General features: G+C 41.6%; 1 protein-coding gene across 6 annotated transcripts in view; it reads left to right on the forward strand.

Moving 5' to 3' along the window:
- Positions 1-15,195, forward strand: part of PALM2AKAP2 (PALM2 and AKAP2 fusion) — a 550,991-nt gene that overhangs the window by 255,738 nt on the left and 280,058 nt on the right. For all 6 annotated transcript variants that reach the window (XM_073021828.1, XM_007968463.3, XM_007968462.3 and 3 more), the window contains exon 4: positions 9,456-9,586. In XM_073021828.1, the coding sequence (XP_072877929.1) occupies positions 9,456-9,586 (131 nt within the window). The remainder of the gene's footprint in view (positions 1-9,455; positions 9,587-15,195) is intronic.

Here is a 15,195-nt window from a genome sequence, read left to right on the forward strand (position 1 = left end):
GTAGTTTTGGCATTCATAAATATTTTTAGAAGACTTACTCATTGCAATATTTAGGAACATATAGTGAGCAACTCTACAAAATGGAATATCATCACTTTGTATATGGACTTTGAGCAAATTCTATAATACAATAAAAGACCAAAGTATAAAATGGTAAAATACTAGCTGCTACATCCCAGTGATTAGGAAACCTCAAGACACTTTGAACTCCAGGCCAAATTAACCTCAGATTTATTTTTTAAAGCATCCTTAGCTATATGTAGTGTGGCATAATAATTTCTAAGCATTACAAGTAAAACTAGTAAGCAATCTTTATAGCTATATTATTTTTGATGATTATAAAAGGAAAGAATGTATAATTATTGCAAAAACTAAATTAAAAAGTACAGGAAAATATAAAGAAAAAACATCTGTACTGTATACTTACCATTCAGATAGAACCCATACAGAGGTATATTCTTCTATACTTTTTTCCCCAATGTATTTCTGTAGATTAAGCTATGTAACCATTGTTCACAGGGCTCACCAACCTGTGGGTAAAATGAAATTATGTAACATTAGTATTGAAATAACATTAACCTTTACCTCTTTTTTATGTGGGTTCTTTTTAATTCCCATACAAAAATTTATAATTTTTATAAAATCCCATAAAGCATTCTTTTACTTTAGGATAACTGACTTTGATGTCATACTTGAAAAGAATGTCTCCATCTCAAACTGTTAGTTATGATGTTTCTTATACTTCAATAGCATTAATTCATCTAGAATTTATTTACAGATGAGTTATGCAGTAGGAATATAACTTTACTTTTTACTGATGCTGAGCTGCTTGTCTCAATGTGATTTATTGATTAATTCATCCTTTCCCTCACTGATTTAAATGTCTTCTTTATCACCTACATATTTCAGACTTACATTTGAGTCCACCATTTATGGATTCTTTTTATTCCATTAATCTGCCCATTCCTGTGCCGGTATTGTTCTCATTTAATCCCTATAGCTTTTAAATATATTGTAATATTTCATAAGACAAGAACTATCATTATTCTTTTGAAAAATTGTCCTGGGTTTTTATTTCATAGAAACTATTATTTATTTTTATTGTTTTTATAATGAGACTTGTGATGACATGGACTTTTAAAAAATAAATCAGTTACTATATCATATGAGAGCAGAATGAATTTAATATTTCCTTCTGTCCCTTGGTTGAATTGCCAGAGATTTGTCTATTTTATTGGTCTGTTCAAAGCCCTGGCACAGAGTAGGTACTCAGTACCTACTGCAACATGAATTCCTTGGAGACTGTCATATTTATGAAGGTTTGCCTGACAGAGTTGGCCCTGTCAGAATCAAATTGCTAATAACACATCGTCAATACATAAAGTGCCTTTGAATTACTTATTCATGAGCAGGGAACCCTCTCTAGAGTTGTCTTCTAATCCAAGCTATAAAAATTGTCATTATATTTTGAAGACCACAACCTTTTCTTCCAAGAAAGCTGGATGAAAAAAGATGAAAGGCTGAATTGTGACCCTGTGAAATATTTATTGTCAACCCACTAAGGTCATTTGCCGAAGAGCCTGAAGGTATCAGAAGACTTGCTACAAAGATATTACAGTGTCTTTCCCGGTTTTGAACACTTAGCACTAATTTTAGACTTTTCCTTGTTACTGGGATGTGTGAAAGGCTTATTTCAAATTTTAAAATATTGAACAGATAGGCACAGTACACAGTGTAAAGTAACTTTAGATCTCCTCCCTTATTTCCATACACAGAGCTTGAATGGAAGTTAAAACCTGATTTCTTCTATCAGAAGTCTTGGGTTGGCTTCTCCCTGTGTGGACTGAAGCATATAGCAAAATCTCAAAACCTAACCAAGATCTTATTTACTGGGAGTCAGAAAGAGGAAGAAAAGAGTAGGAAGGATAGGGGAAGGGGAAGAGGGACAGGACACAGATGAATGTCTGAAAACACAAACACAGCTGTTGCCTCATGCTGAGTTTAACCCATCTTCTGTTAGAAAACTGAATTTAGGCCAGGCGCAGTGGCTCGTGGCTCATGTCTGTAATCTCAACACTTTAGGAGGCCAAGATGAGGCAGATGATCTGAGGTCAGGAGTTCGAGACCAGCCTGGCCAACATGGTGAAACCCCATCTCTACTAAAAATACAAAAATTAGCTGGGCTACTTGGGAGGTTGAGGCAGGAGAATCGCTTGAACCTGGGAGGTGGAGGTTGCAGTGAGTCGAGATCACTGCACTACACTCCAGCCTGGGTGATACAATGAGACTCCATCTCAAATAAAAAATAAAAATAAAAATAAAATAAAAGAAAATTGAATTTAGCCATATTCCAACCATCATCCACTAGAATAGCCAATACCAGCTTCAGCCAGATTACAAATGAATGAAAGATTCAGAGTAAAAAGTAGAATCATGAAAGTACACAAAGGAATCACAGGCGAATATTTTTATAGTGAGGGTAAGGAAGTCTTATCTAAGTATGACATCAAAGCCAGAATGTGCAAGTAAAAAAGATTGCCAGATATGACTTTATAAAAATAACAAACATCTGACCAGGAAACAATTGGAGACTTATTACAAGTTCTGATTCAACTCCTACTTCCCCACTCTGCCTCACCCACCCTCTCCAGACACGCCTCACCATCTACCGGGGTCACCTCAAAAAGTGGTATCTAGGCTGGGCACAGTAGTTCATACTTGTAATCCCAGTACTTGGGAGGCTGAGGTGGGAGGATCGTTTGAACCTAGGAATTTGAGACCAACCTGGGCAACATAGATTCCATCTCTACAAAAATAAAATAAAAAGTAAAAGAAAGTAAGAAAAGTGACTTCATTACAGTTACCTTAGCTGTAGATGAAAAAGATTGGGTTAGATTATCTCTGTGATCTTTTTTTTAGCTTTAATGATCCAAGATTTTATGTTTGCTAAAGTACAGTGTATGTGCATGATTTTCCAAGAATTCCTCACATGTCAGCCTCCGTGGATGAATAAAAGATATAGCCCTGACTGTGAGGACTCAGAGGCAAGTGGGGGAGAGAGAGCATCAATATGGAACCCACCATTAGAGGAGCTGAAAAATAGTTTTCCATGTTAGGAAGTGGATCAGCGGCACCTGATGATTTTGTAAATCCATTTGAGCAAAAAAAGGATTCTTCAGTGATCTTACACAGAGGCAAGATAGCAGAGTGTACCTCTTGGCTTCAAATCCCAGATCCACAGCTCACTCGGTGTGATACCATGGATAAGTCAGTTAATGTTAGCACCTACCTCATGGGATGCTTGTGAAAATTAAGTGGATTTACATGTAAAGCACATAAAGCAGTAAGAGTTCTATAAGAATGATCATATTATCACCATCATCACCCTGTACTATGGCTGCAAATACCATTTATGTATCTATGACTCCCAAATTGACATCTCCAGCCAATGACCCTTGAATCCCAGTCGTCCACGTTCAACTGCTTTTCTGACATGTCCACTTAGATGGATGTCACTTTCATTTAGAAGCCTCTCAAACTTAACATGCCCAAAATGAAAGATTTTATTTTCTGCTTTTCTATCATTTGTTCTTCTACTCTTCCCTGTCTCCAATTGATGATACCACTATTCACCCTTTCACTCAAACCAAATATCTATATGTCGCCCTAATCCTTCCCTTTTTCTCAGCCCACATCTAATCTATTACAGGTCACACTGATTCTACCTGCAGAATGTACCACCATGCCTTTTGATTCTTCTGTCTCTCTTCTGTTTCAAGCTAATATGCTCTGTCACTTGAACCATACAATAAACTCCCATCACTTATACTTTGTAATCCTGCCCCTTGCAATGTGTTCTTCCTATTGTACTTAGAACACACAGCAAACTCCTTAATAAGGCTACAGAATCCTACCTAATCTGGCCCCAGCCTTCTTCTCCATCTTCAATTTGTTCTGCCTTCCTACCCCAATCTCACTTATTGTGGTCCAACCACTAGGGCGTTTGTTCCGGTCCACAAACACACCAAACTCTGTCCTACCGTCAGGCTGGTACATTTGCCAGTCCCTCCACCTGGAACACCCCTCCGGATCTCAGATCTCAGCTCGAATATTCAAGTCATCAGAGAAACCTTTCCCACTTTAAGTGTCCTCCCTTGGCCCCCGTTTGTCACATTGTCCTATCTACCTCTTCCTAGGCAGCATCATAGTCTGAAATTATCTTGCATCCTTGTTTATTGGGATGAAGGCTTGGGTGAGAGTAGGGACTTGCCTGTCTTCCTGAGCTGTGACTTCAGGAACTGGCAGAGTTCTTGGCACCTAGGAAAGGGATAAGAGAGCCACTGCTCCTGAGTTGGAGACACAGAAGGAGAGGATGAGGAGTTCTTTTAGATTATGATGTTTGGCCAGCCATTGAGAAAGCTTGTGTATTCTTCAAGCATTTGGATAGTCATAGGTCCTCATGCTGTGCTACTCAAATTGTGGTCCTCAGTCTGGCATTGCCAATGACAGCATCACCTGGGAGCTTATTAAAATTCAAATTCCCAGGCCTTATGCCAGACTTAGAGGATCTGCGTCTCCATGGGTGGGTCCTGGAATCTGTCTTAGGAAGTTCTCCTGCTGGTTCTTATGCATACTAAAGTTTGGGAAACTTAGTTCTTGTTTTTGTTTTCCAAAGCTGGCCAGGCCAGTAGAGCAAGAAACAGATTTACTTTGGGAGTTCCCTCTGTCCTCCTTTCAGAAGCCCCTGTCAAGATCCCCTTTGTCCAGCTCCCAGCTCCCCATCTGCTCGTTCCTTGTACTGACTTGTCATGGTGACATTCATTTGACAAATGTGAAGTTTGACAGTCCTTAGCACCTTGGGAGGCCAACTCTGGCCTGAAGTCAGGAGTTTGAGACCAGCCTGGCCGACATGGTGAAACCCCATCTCTACTAAAGTATGATACTATGTTAGGTATGATACTTTTTTTTATGTAATTGGACAATAAAGGCCACAAACAGAAAAGTTTTTTTAATTTTAATTTTTTTATTTCTATTGAGCTCTGCTTCCACTAAATTCTGAAACACTCGGGCAGCCAATACAAGCCAGCACAGTTTAGGGAAACTGTGCTTCGGATGGCGCACTCAGTATACCCCATTCCATTTGGAGACATTTTGGAGACAACATGAGGGGGATCTGGAGTCAGTTAAGGAAGCCTTTTGAGTTTAGTTGGTGATTTCCCAACAGCATGACTTTGGAGCCAAGTGGAAAATCAACTATACATTTTTGGCTTCTTAAAAATGTCTAAACACCTTTGTGAAACAGGATTCTCTGAGACCAGGCCTACTGCCTTTTCCAGGTTTTTTGTTTTGTTTTGTTTTGTTTTGTTTTGAGACAGAGTCATGCTCTGTCACCCAGATTGAAGTGCAGTGGCGTGATCTCGGCTCACTGCAACATATGCTTCCTGGGTTCAAGCAATTCTCCTGCGTCAGCCTCCTGAGTAGCTGGGATTATAGGTGCTCGCCATCATACCCACCTAATTTTTGTATTTTTAGTAGAAATCGTGTTTCACCATGTTGACCAGGCTGGTCTCGAACTACTGACCTCAGGTGATCCACCTGCCTTGGCCTCCCAAAGTGCTGGGATTACAGGCATGAGCCACCGTACCCAGCCCCACTACTGCCTTTTTCTGTTGGAGCCTCTCTTCCTGGCTCCTCCTGTGGGGATGTTCTTAATGATATGATGCCTGTATCAAGAAAAGAGATGGAAGTAGAGGGACATACACCTCTGGGTGACCAGAGTCACCAGGCTGCTGTGGCCAGAGCTACCTGCTGATGGTGGCAGCTAAATTGGTGAGCAGTAAGGGACTAGAGCCTTCATGTGGTGGCAGGAGGCACTGTGTGAAGAAGAGGAGAGAGAACATTCCAAGAGCAGCCACTTACGTTGCAAGAAGATGTGGCTGCAGAGCATCCCTGCTGGGGTGGAGACAGCCAGGACTGTCCACAGCTGCCTTTCCAGAAGGGTCCACACCAACGCCAAGGCTTCCAGGATATCTGTCCCCCAGAATCCTAAGGTTTTTACTCTCTGTGGTTCGGACATCTTTAGCACAGGAAGCACCCTGAAAGTGTGGTCCCTATCCCTCCCAAATAATTAGAGTGAAGGAAGGTTGAGAATTTCCCAGTTCATCCATTTACTCATTCAGTCAAGGGAACTGGGCTGCAGTTCCCTTGACTGAATGAGTAAATGGATGAACTGGGAAATTCTGGGTGACACAGTGAATGCAAAGGTGGATAAAAGACAGTCCCAGCCTTCAAGGAACCGGCAGGCTACAGGGGGGAACAGATGTAAAAAGAAAGAATTTGAGGATACTATGAAAGGGCCATGGAGTGTGTCTCAGAGCCAGTAGAGGTGGAAGGCTTCTCTGGTGATATTTTACTTGTTCTTTCTTAGGTAAATAAAGCAGAGGCCAAGGGAACAGGACGAACAACAACAATAGTAAACATTTCTATAGTACTAAGTGTGTATGTGGCCCTTTTAGCCCATAAACTCCTTTAATCCTCATAACAACCCTCTGAGATGGGCACTGCTATTGTCTCCATTTTACAGATGAGAAAACTGAGGCTCAGTGAGGCGAAGGAGCTGTTCAAGCTCACTCAGCTGGTAAATGGCAGACTGGTTCCAGAGCTGAGGCTGTTAGCCACTGTTCAGCATGGCCTCTTGCAGTCTCTACCCGATTCCTGAGAGTAAATTTTAGAGCCAAGTTATAGTTCAAGCAAAGCAAAGCAATAATCATTCTTCTACTTCAGAATTGCTACCAAGTAACAATTTATTTTGTGCCTACACCAGATTAAATATCTGAATAAAAATATAAAAACATTAATTGATTAAAAAAATGGCCTCTCATAATGTGCAAACAGGGTCTGTCTGGGAAATTCTGAGAGGTTTATGTGGAGAACAATGGTTCTGAATTTTTTGTAGAAAGAGCAACCGATTTGCCCCACCCTTTCCCACTTTCCAATGGAAAAGAATCTCTGATAAAGCTTTGATAAGCAACCAACGTAAACAAATTGTACTGCACTCTTTTACACGTGATTTTATATTATCAAACAATGCCGTATAATGTAAAAACTGTATATTTTAATACCTACCCTGGTGGTAGATGCACACTATTTATACAGAGCACATTCAACAGGCAGCATGTTACCAATGATGCATGACTGTTTACGCATATTGGGGTGTGGGGGTGACTCCTGTCTATAATTACTGTAAGAGTATAGTTAGGAATAATTCTATGTGAACAAACTCAAGTCTTTAAGCCTAATTATTAAAAAATTACAGGTCAAGTACCATAAACTTGCCTATGTGCTGCAAGAATAATCAAACAGATCTCTACAAATAATGATTTGTAATGAAAAGGCAAGAATAACATCAATAAAAACCATGGTCACCTGAACCCACACTGATGATATATTGTCAACACAGAGTCTATCCTGGAAGTGCAGGAATTCCAGGCTGATTGAACTTGTTCCTGGGCATGGAGCAGGGTGTCTACAGCACCAAATGACCCCTGGACTTCTCAATAGAACGGTGAATCAGGACCATTAGTGAAGTCTAACTTACTAATACTAAGTGTTGGTAATTTTTTTTTTTTTTTTGAGGCGGAGTTTCACTCTCATTGCTCAGACTGGAGTGCAGTGGCATGATCTCAGCCCACTGCAACCTCTGCCTCCTGGGCTCAAGCAATTCTCCTGCCTCAGCTTCCCAAGTAGCTGGGATTATAGGCACATGCTACCACACTGAGATAATTTTGTATTTTTAGTAGAGACAGGGTTTCTCTATGTCGATCAGGCTGGTCTCGAACTCCCGACCTCAGGTGATACACCTGCCTCAGCCTCCCAAAGTGCTGGGATTACAGGTGTGAGCCACTGCGCCCGGCCCAGTGTTGATAATTTTTAAAGACTCATCTTGTAGGTTCATAATAAAATGCCCTTAATGCCGCATACGAATGAGAGTCTATGGATTTGTGCATCCTTTGCTCATAAGAGCTTCAGGGAGTCTGCTCCAAGCCTGCATTCCCTGGCTCTCAGTCGTTAGAAGAGTTCTTTCCTTTCGCCTCGCTCACCCTGCCTGATGAGATCAAATGAAATTCTGGACAGAGGTGATGCCAGTGAGCCAGGGAGCCAAAGAGCCAGGTCTTTATTCTGTGTTAGCTGGCTTCATAGCCATTGCTCCTGCTCTTCCTTTGGTTGCTTACTGTTTCTGGGAAGAGTTGGTCATGTGCCCTGCATCCTCACCGTGGTCTCCTCTGGTGACCACTGACCTGCCCACGGTCATGCTCACTGGTCCTCAGCCATGAGGCACAGGGTCAGTAGCTGCTGCCGTCAGCCATCTAGGGACCATGTAAGTGGAACCTGAATCAAAATTATGCTCTCACATCTACCTCTCCTTGCTCTTCCTTTTAGGGAATTTCAACATGCTTTTTTCCTGAACTGTTTTCATTTCCCCTCTCAAAGCAGTAATTGCTGCCTCCAAACCACTGACCTGAAACAAAAGCTTTTTATTCCACTGTACCGTATTGTAGTACACTTGCAAATGTGGGATGTATAGTTTTTTTGTTTGTTTTGTTTTGTTTTTTTTGTTTTGTTTGTGAGACAGGGTCTCGTTCTATCACCCAGGCTGGAGTACAGTGGTATGATCACAACTCGCTGCAGCCTTGACCTACATGGCTTAGGCGATCCTCCCACCTCAGCCTTCCCAAGTAGCTGAGACTAAGGCATGCACCACCACACCCAGCTAATTGTTTAATTTTTTGTAGAGACAAGGTCTCACTATGTTGCCCAAGCTGGTCTCCAACTCCTGGACTCAATCCTCCTGCCTCCCAAAATTTTGGGATTACAGACATCAACCACCATGCCCACCTAGGGGCATATGATTTTTATAGCAATTGGAGATTATTGCTGAAGATGATTGGGAGCCATTAAAGAAGGGAGTAACTGAAGAAGAGGCATGACCATTCTTTTAAAAACACTTTAATATGGACCAGATGTTAGGTGGTCTTAGAAAGTTTTTTAATTAAATTGCAGTTGCATAGAAAAATGTTCTTAATTTTTAGAGACGCCTACTGACATATTGTTGGGTAAAATACGGTTGTTATTTACTTTAAAATCATTTGATGAAAAATATATGGTGAAATATGGCAAAATGTTCATAATTGTTAAATCTAGATGAGATTACATGGTCATTCATTATACAGTTCACTCTGTTTTTAAATTTTTTTAATAATAGAAAATGATGTAGATATAAATCTCTTTGAGTGTTGGTCTAGAGGGAAGTAGGGAGCCAAGTTAGTGAGGAGGCGAAGGCAGCGATTCAGGCAGTGCTGGTGAAGGGTGAAGCTAAAACAGCACCACTGCAGAGGGAGAGGAGAGTGTGGACTGAAAAGTATCATCTTGTCTGTTGTCTTCCCTCACTCCCACAGTCCAAAGTGCTTCGGGAGAAATGGCTGCTGCAGGGCATACCCGCTGGAACTGCAGAAGAGGAGGAAGCCAGGAGGCGGCAGTCTGAAGAGGATGAGTTCAGAGTCAAGCAACTCGAAGATAACATTCAGAGGTAGGTGGATTCCAGCCAGGGAACCCCTGCAACAGTTTTTTGGTGCAGTAACCACTGCTCTCCTCTAGGTGGCCTTTCTCAATACTGTTACCTTCTCCTGTACTTCACAATTTTCTTGCTAAACAAAACACATGGATGTTGTTTAAACTTTTCCACATGACCCAGAGTTATGACACAGAATACTAATTATTTTTTATTTTTATTCTTTTAATTATTTTTTATTTTTATTCTTTTATTTTAAGTTTAGGGATACAAATACAGGTTTGTTACATAGGTAAACTTGTATCATGGGGATTTGTTGAACAAATTATTTCACCACCCAGGTATTAAGCCTAGTACCCATTAGTTATTTTTCCTGATTCTCTCCCTCCTCCCTCCCTTCACCCTCTGAAAGGCCCCAGTGTGTATTGTTCCCTTCAATGTGTCCGTACATTCTCATCATTAGTTCCCACTTGTAAGTGAGAATATGCAATATTTGGTTTTCTGTTCCTGCGTTAGTTTGCTAAGGATAATGGCCTCCACCTCTATCCATGTCCCTACAAAGGACATGATCTTATCCTTTTTTGTGGCTGCAAAGAATACTAATTATTGCATTGGGCTGTAATACAGCACAGTGATGGCTTCACGGGCCCATGAGGTGTTCTGAGCAGCTTGCCCCTTCAGGTGCTCCCTTTGAGTTCTTATATTAGCTTTCATCTTTTTCCTCCTTCGGGTCAGGTTGTTAGCTGTAATTGCTGCTGTAGTAAGTCTGTTTTCAACATTGCTATATTTGGTCAATTCGAAATGGGAAAACTGTAGTCAACAGTCTTGGGATTAAAACGAAGAGTGTGGATGTGCTGAGTGAAAGCTCGTGGTTATGTGCCCGTGCTCTACAAATTCACTTTGCATTGTCTGCTTTCACTGCTCAGAGAGTGGTTTCTTTATGGTTCTCAACCAGGATCTGATCATTTCAATCTGGGAAATAAGCAACCTGTCTGTGGCCAATGACTGGCCAGGCTCACAGAAGAGCAATAATGTAGGTTTTTACTTGGGAGCTATAGCCACGCCAGGTCCCAGGATACCTAGCCAGAGAGATATGAGATAGGAATGGAAAGTGGTACACACAGATACTTTAGAACCAAATCTATCCCTCCAACCCATCCCACCAAATTCTGCCTGAAATCTCACCATCTGGAGCTTCATCTCTGTCTTCTGAGCTTATGAGCTCTCTCTCTCTCTCTCTCTCTGTCTTTTTTTTTTTTTTTTTTTTTTTGAAGGAATCTCACTCTGCCGCCAGGCTGGAGTGCAGTGGCACGATCTCGGGTCGCTGCAACCTCCGCCTCCTGAGTTCAAGCAATTCTCCTGCCTCAGCCTCCCAAGTAGCTGGGACTACAGGCACCCGCCACCACGCCCAGCTAATTTTTGTATTTTTAGTAGAGACAGGGTTTCACCATGTTGGCCAGGATGGTCTTGATCTCTTGACCTTGTGATCCGCCCGTCTCGGCCTCCCAAAGTGCTGGAATTATAGGCATGAACCACTGTACCCAGTATGAGCTCTTTTAAAATACAAAGGGTAATAGCTAAACTGCTACCAGCCACTTACAACCAACAGCAAATGAAGACTCTGAGAGCACCTGTAATAGTGTCACTAAAGGGAAAAGCAAGCCGAGTAAATCCCAAAGGCATACTTCAGACTATGTGCCTACTTTGCTTAGGTCCTCATGCATTTTTTTTTTTTTTTTTTTGAGACGGAGTCTCGCTCTGCCGCCCAGGCTGGAGTGCAGTGGCCGGATCTCAGCTCACTGCAAGCTCCGCCTCCCGGGTTTACGCCATTCTCCTGCCTCAGCCTCCCCAGTAGCTGGGACTACAGGCGCCTGCCACCTCACCCGGCTAGTTTTTTTGTATTTTTTAGTAGAGACGGGGTTTCACCGTGTTAGCCAAGATGGTCTCGATCTCCTGACCTCGTGATCCGCCCGTCTCGGCCTCCCAAAGTGCTGGGATTACAGGGTTGAGCCACTGCGCCCGGCCCTCCTCATGCATTTTAAAGAGCTTTCAGAGCAGCTTGGCTAAACATTGTTTGTGAAGGAAACCAGCCAAGCAAAAGTTTGAAGGGTTTGTATATACAAATACATATATATACTCACACACACCCATGTATATGCACGTGCTTTTTCTTAGAATACAAAGGATAAAGGCTAAACTGTTACCAACAATTTATATCATACATGTGTATATCATATGCATATATATAGAGAGAGTAGGTGTTATTATGGACAGAAGGCAGAAAGGATTTGGAAAATAGGATAAAGTTAGTTACATGACCTTTCCTCTTTTTCTTTTTGTTTCTTTTTTTAAAGACATAAGGTCTCACTCTGCTGTCCAGGCTGGACTGCAGTGGTGCAATCATAGCTCACTGCAGCCTCAAACTCCTGGACTTAGGCTCTCCTCCCACCTCAGCCTCTCAAATAGCTGGGAATAAAAGCTCATGCCACTGTGCCTGGCCTTTTTTTTTTTTTTTTTTTTTTTTGGAAGAGAAAGAGTCTCACTATGTTGCTTAGGCTGGTCTTGAACTCCTGGCTTCACGTGATTTTTCCCTCTCAGCCTCCCAAAGTGTTGGGATTACAGGTGTGAACCAAAGTGTCCATCCTTTTTTATTTTTCTTAAATGGCATTGGGAAACATGGTCTTCCAATCAAATTGGCAGTTTAACCTTGGCTTGAATGCAAATATGTTGTTATTATGGTCCAGTAGGTGGTAACTTGCACTTGTAGAATGAGCCATTGCATGTGGAGGCTAGAGTTTTAAACTGAGACTCAGTTTTTGGCTAAATCGACCATTGGAATGAGGTGTTGCAAGTTAGGGGCTGGTTTATTGTTCAGGTGGTCATAATCATACTCAGAAAAAAATTATTAAAGGTCTTTTTATTCTTTAAGTCAATGGAATAAAGAGCTCACTCAATGTATGCAGGCAGTCTTGCCCATTAAGAGCTGGAATCCCAAGCCAGAGGAAGGAAATCACAATAGCCTACAGGGGTGGATGGTGAGGTCTGGATTCAGGGGCCATTTCTTCTGTCCTAGTCATGACTTTGGGCCAAATGGGCACTGGATGTGTGCTGGGATGAACTGTGCTCCCTGGAGCTGCTTTCTGTAGGAGCAGGACTGTGGTGAGCATCATTTCCTCTGCAGGGCCTCCTGAGGGAGGAGTTTCTTCCTACCCTAGAAGTCAGCTTCTGCTTCTCTTCGTCTTGCTGGCATCTTCTCTACCACAATGTTTATTAGTGTCTTTAATCTTCAATCCCATGGGAAGAAAGAGCTGTTATCTCTCTTCCCATAAAGGACATTCAGTCACCTAAGACATTTCCCTGTAGTTGAACATAGCTTAGTTCTCACTCACAGAATGACATTTGAATAGTTCTAAAGGCTCATTGCAAACATGAGTACCCCACAGTATTACAAAGTTCCTGTGGATTGCCTGGCATGGCTCTGCTGATAGGGCTGAGCTCACCTAAGTGACTCCAAGCTGCATGTTGCCTGAGTCCACTCTTGTTTACCCTGCACTAACAGGCTAACCATGATGCTGTCTCTTTCTGGCAATGGGAGAGGTACAAGAGGACTGAACAGAAACAAGGCCGAGGCTCAGAACTGCCCACAAGCCATCTGCCAAACCAAGTCAATGAGCAAGCCCAAAACCAAGGGAGGAGACAGCCAGCCAACTTTTAGTGGAAGGAACACAGATCAGGGAAGGGTGAAGAATAGGGACGAATAATTCAGTCTTCCAGAAGCATGATTGTTGAATTGAAAACTTCATGCACTCGGGAAAATGGACCGGCATTAGGGAAACTACAGAAAAGCCATTTAAAAAGAAAGAGGACTGGTTGGGCACGGTGGCTTATGCCTGTAATCCCAGCACTTTCGGAGGCTGAGGCAGGTGGATCACCTGAGATCAGGAGTTCCAGACCAGCCTGATCAACATGGCAAAACCCCATCTCTACTAAAAATACAAAAATTAGATCAGTGTGGTGATGGGCGCCTGTAATCCCAGCTACTTGGGAGGTTGAGGCACAAGAATCGTTTGAACCTGGGAAGCAGAGGTTGCAGTGAGCGGAGATCATGCCCCTGCACTCCAGCCTGGGCAACACAGTGATACTGCATCTCAAAAAATAAAAATAAAAATAAAGAGGACTAACTACAACAATGCAAGAATGCAGAGAGAAAGGAAGAAGAGAGTAAGAGAGAATATAAGTGACTTCAAGATCAAAGTTGTGATCTGATCTTTATATAATAGGAATCTTGAAAAGTATAAGATCAGATACAGAACCATTAAATAAAGGAATTTTAAGGGAAACCTTTACTCAAAGCAAAACATTAATCTGTAGATCTTTAGATTTGGGCCCACTAGTCTAAGTCACCCCCAGCAATCAATTAGATTTTCCTAAAGAGATACATCAACTGTTTGCAATCTATAAACTATATTAGTACAGTTGTGCCCTGAAGGTATTTTCATCCTTGTTGTTGAACTAAGAATAGCTTGAAGACACTGAAGGAGAAATAGAGAATGGTAACCAAAGAACAAGGAGCATTTCTACAAAAAAAGACTAAGGGAAATTGGGTCATTTAGTTTAGATAACAAAAAGATAATGGTATCATAACTCAGAACTTCAGGTGTAGGTAGGATCTAGGTCATTCTTTAACTCTTTATGTGTAGGCCATTTTGAATATGGCAAAGACTTCAAATAAAGAATGCAAATTTCTACTTAGACAGATGTCTATTTCCCTAGGTACCTCCTAGAAGAAAGAACATAATCACCTTTTAATTCTAATTCTGTGATTCTTTACAGTGCCAGTAACTGTACAAGAAGTTCCAGGTTTACAGACATGTTTTTTTCCAAAATGTTATTTATAAATTGGTGGTGGTTTGGAAGGGTGAATGTTGTTTTTCTGCCAGAATTATTATATGTGGTGCTTAGCTTTTGAGGGCAGCCCACAAAGAAGGAAGGAATGGAGGAAGGAAGGATGGAAAAATGTAACTAGAATATTAAACCCTGGGCATTAGAATCACTTGGGAAGGTTTTAAACAATAGGAATTACCAGGCCTCATTTTAGGAAATTTGGATTTAGTGACCCAAGTAAAGAGTCCTGTAATCTGTTTTTTAAAAGGGCATTCCAGATAATTCTGTTGTATGGTCAGGTTCAAGAATGATTGCTGTAAATGGAAAAATGGATAGATCATAAATGAAATCCCATTTTTAATACCTAGAAACCCCCCAGGAGAGGGGGAAGTAAATCATGTTTATGAGAAAACTGGCTTCACACACAAGGATAAAGGACATCCCAACCCTTGATTCAGACTGTTTCTGAGCCTTCCTACTTTGACCCAAGGAAATGTGAAACCTGCTTTGGGGATTCCTGTAGGTGAGAGTAGCTCTGGCTTAGAACTGAAATCTCTCCTCCATAGGCCCCACAGTAGAGCCAAGCTTTCATTTGAAGTGGATTAGAAACAGCCTTGGTTTATCAGGCTAAGGATGATCCAGGTCGGGAAAACTGTCCACTTTACCAAAGGCCAGAAAATTCTACCATTCTTCCAAGATTTCTTGCTAAAATTCAAAGTAATGTGGTCTTGAAGAGGTGACAC

The sequence above is a fragment of the Chlorocebus sabaeus genome, chromosome 12 (assembly GCF_047675955.1).
Source record: "Chlorocebus sabaeus isolate Y175 chromosome 12, mChlSab1.0.hap1, whole genome shotgun sequence".
Taxonomy (NCBI): Eukaryota; Metazoa; Chordata; class Mammalia; order Primates; family Cercopithecidae; genus Chlorocebus; species Chlorocebus sabaeus.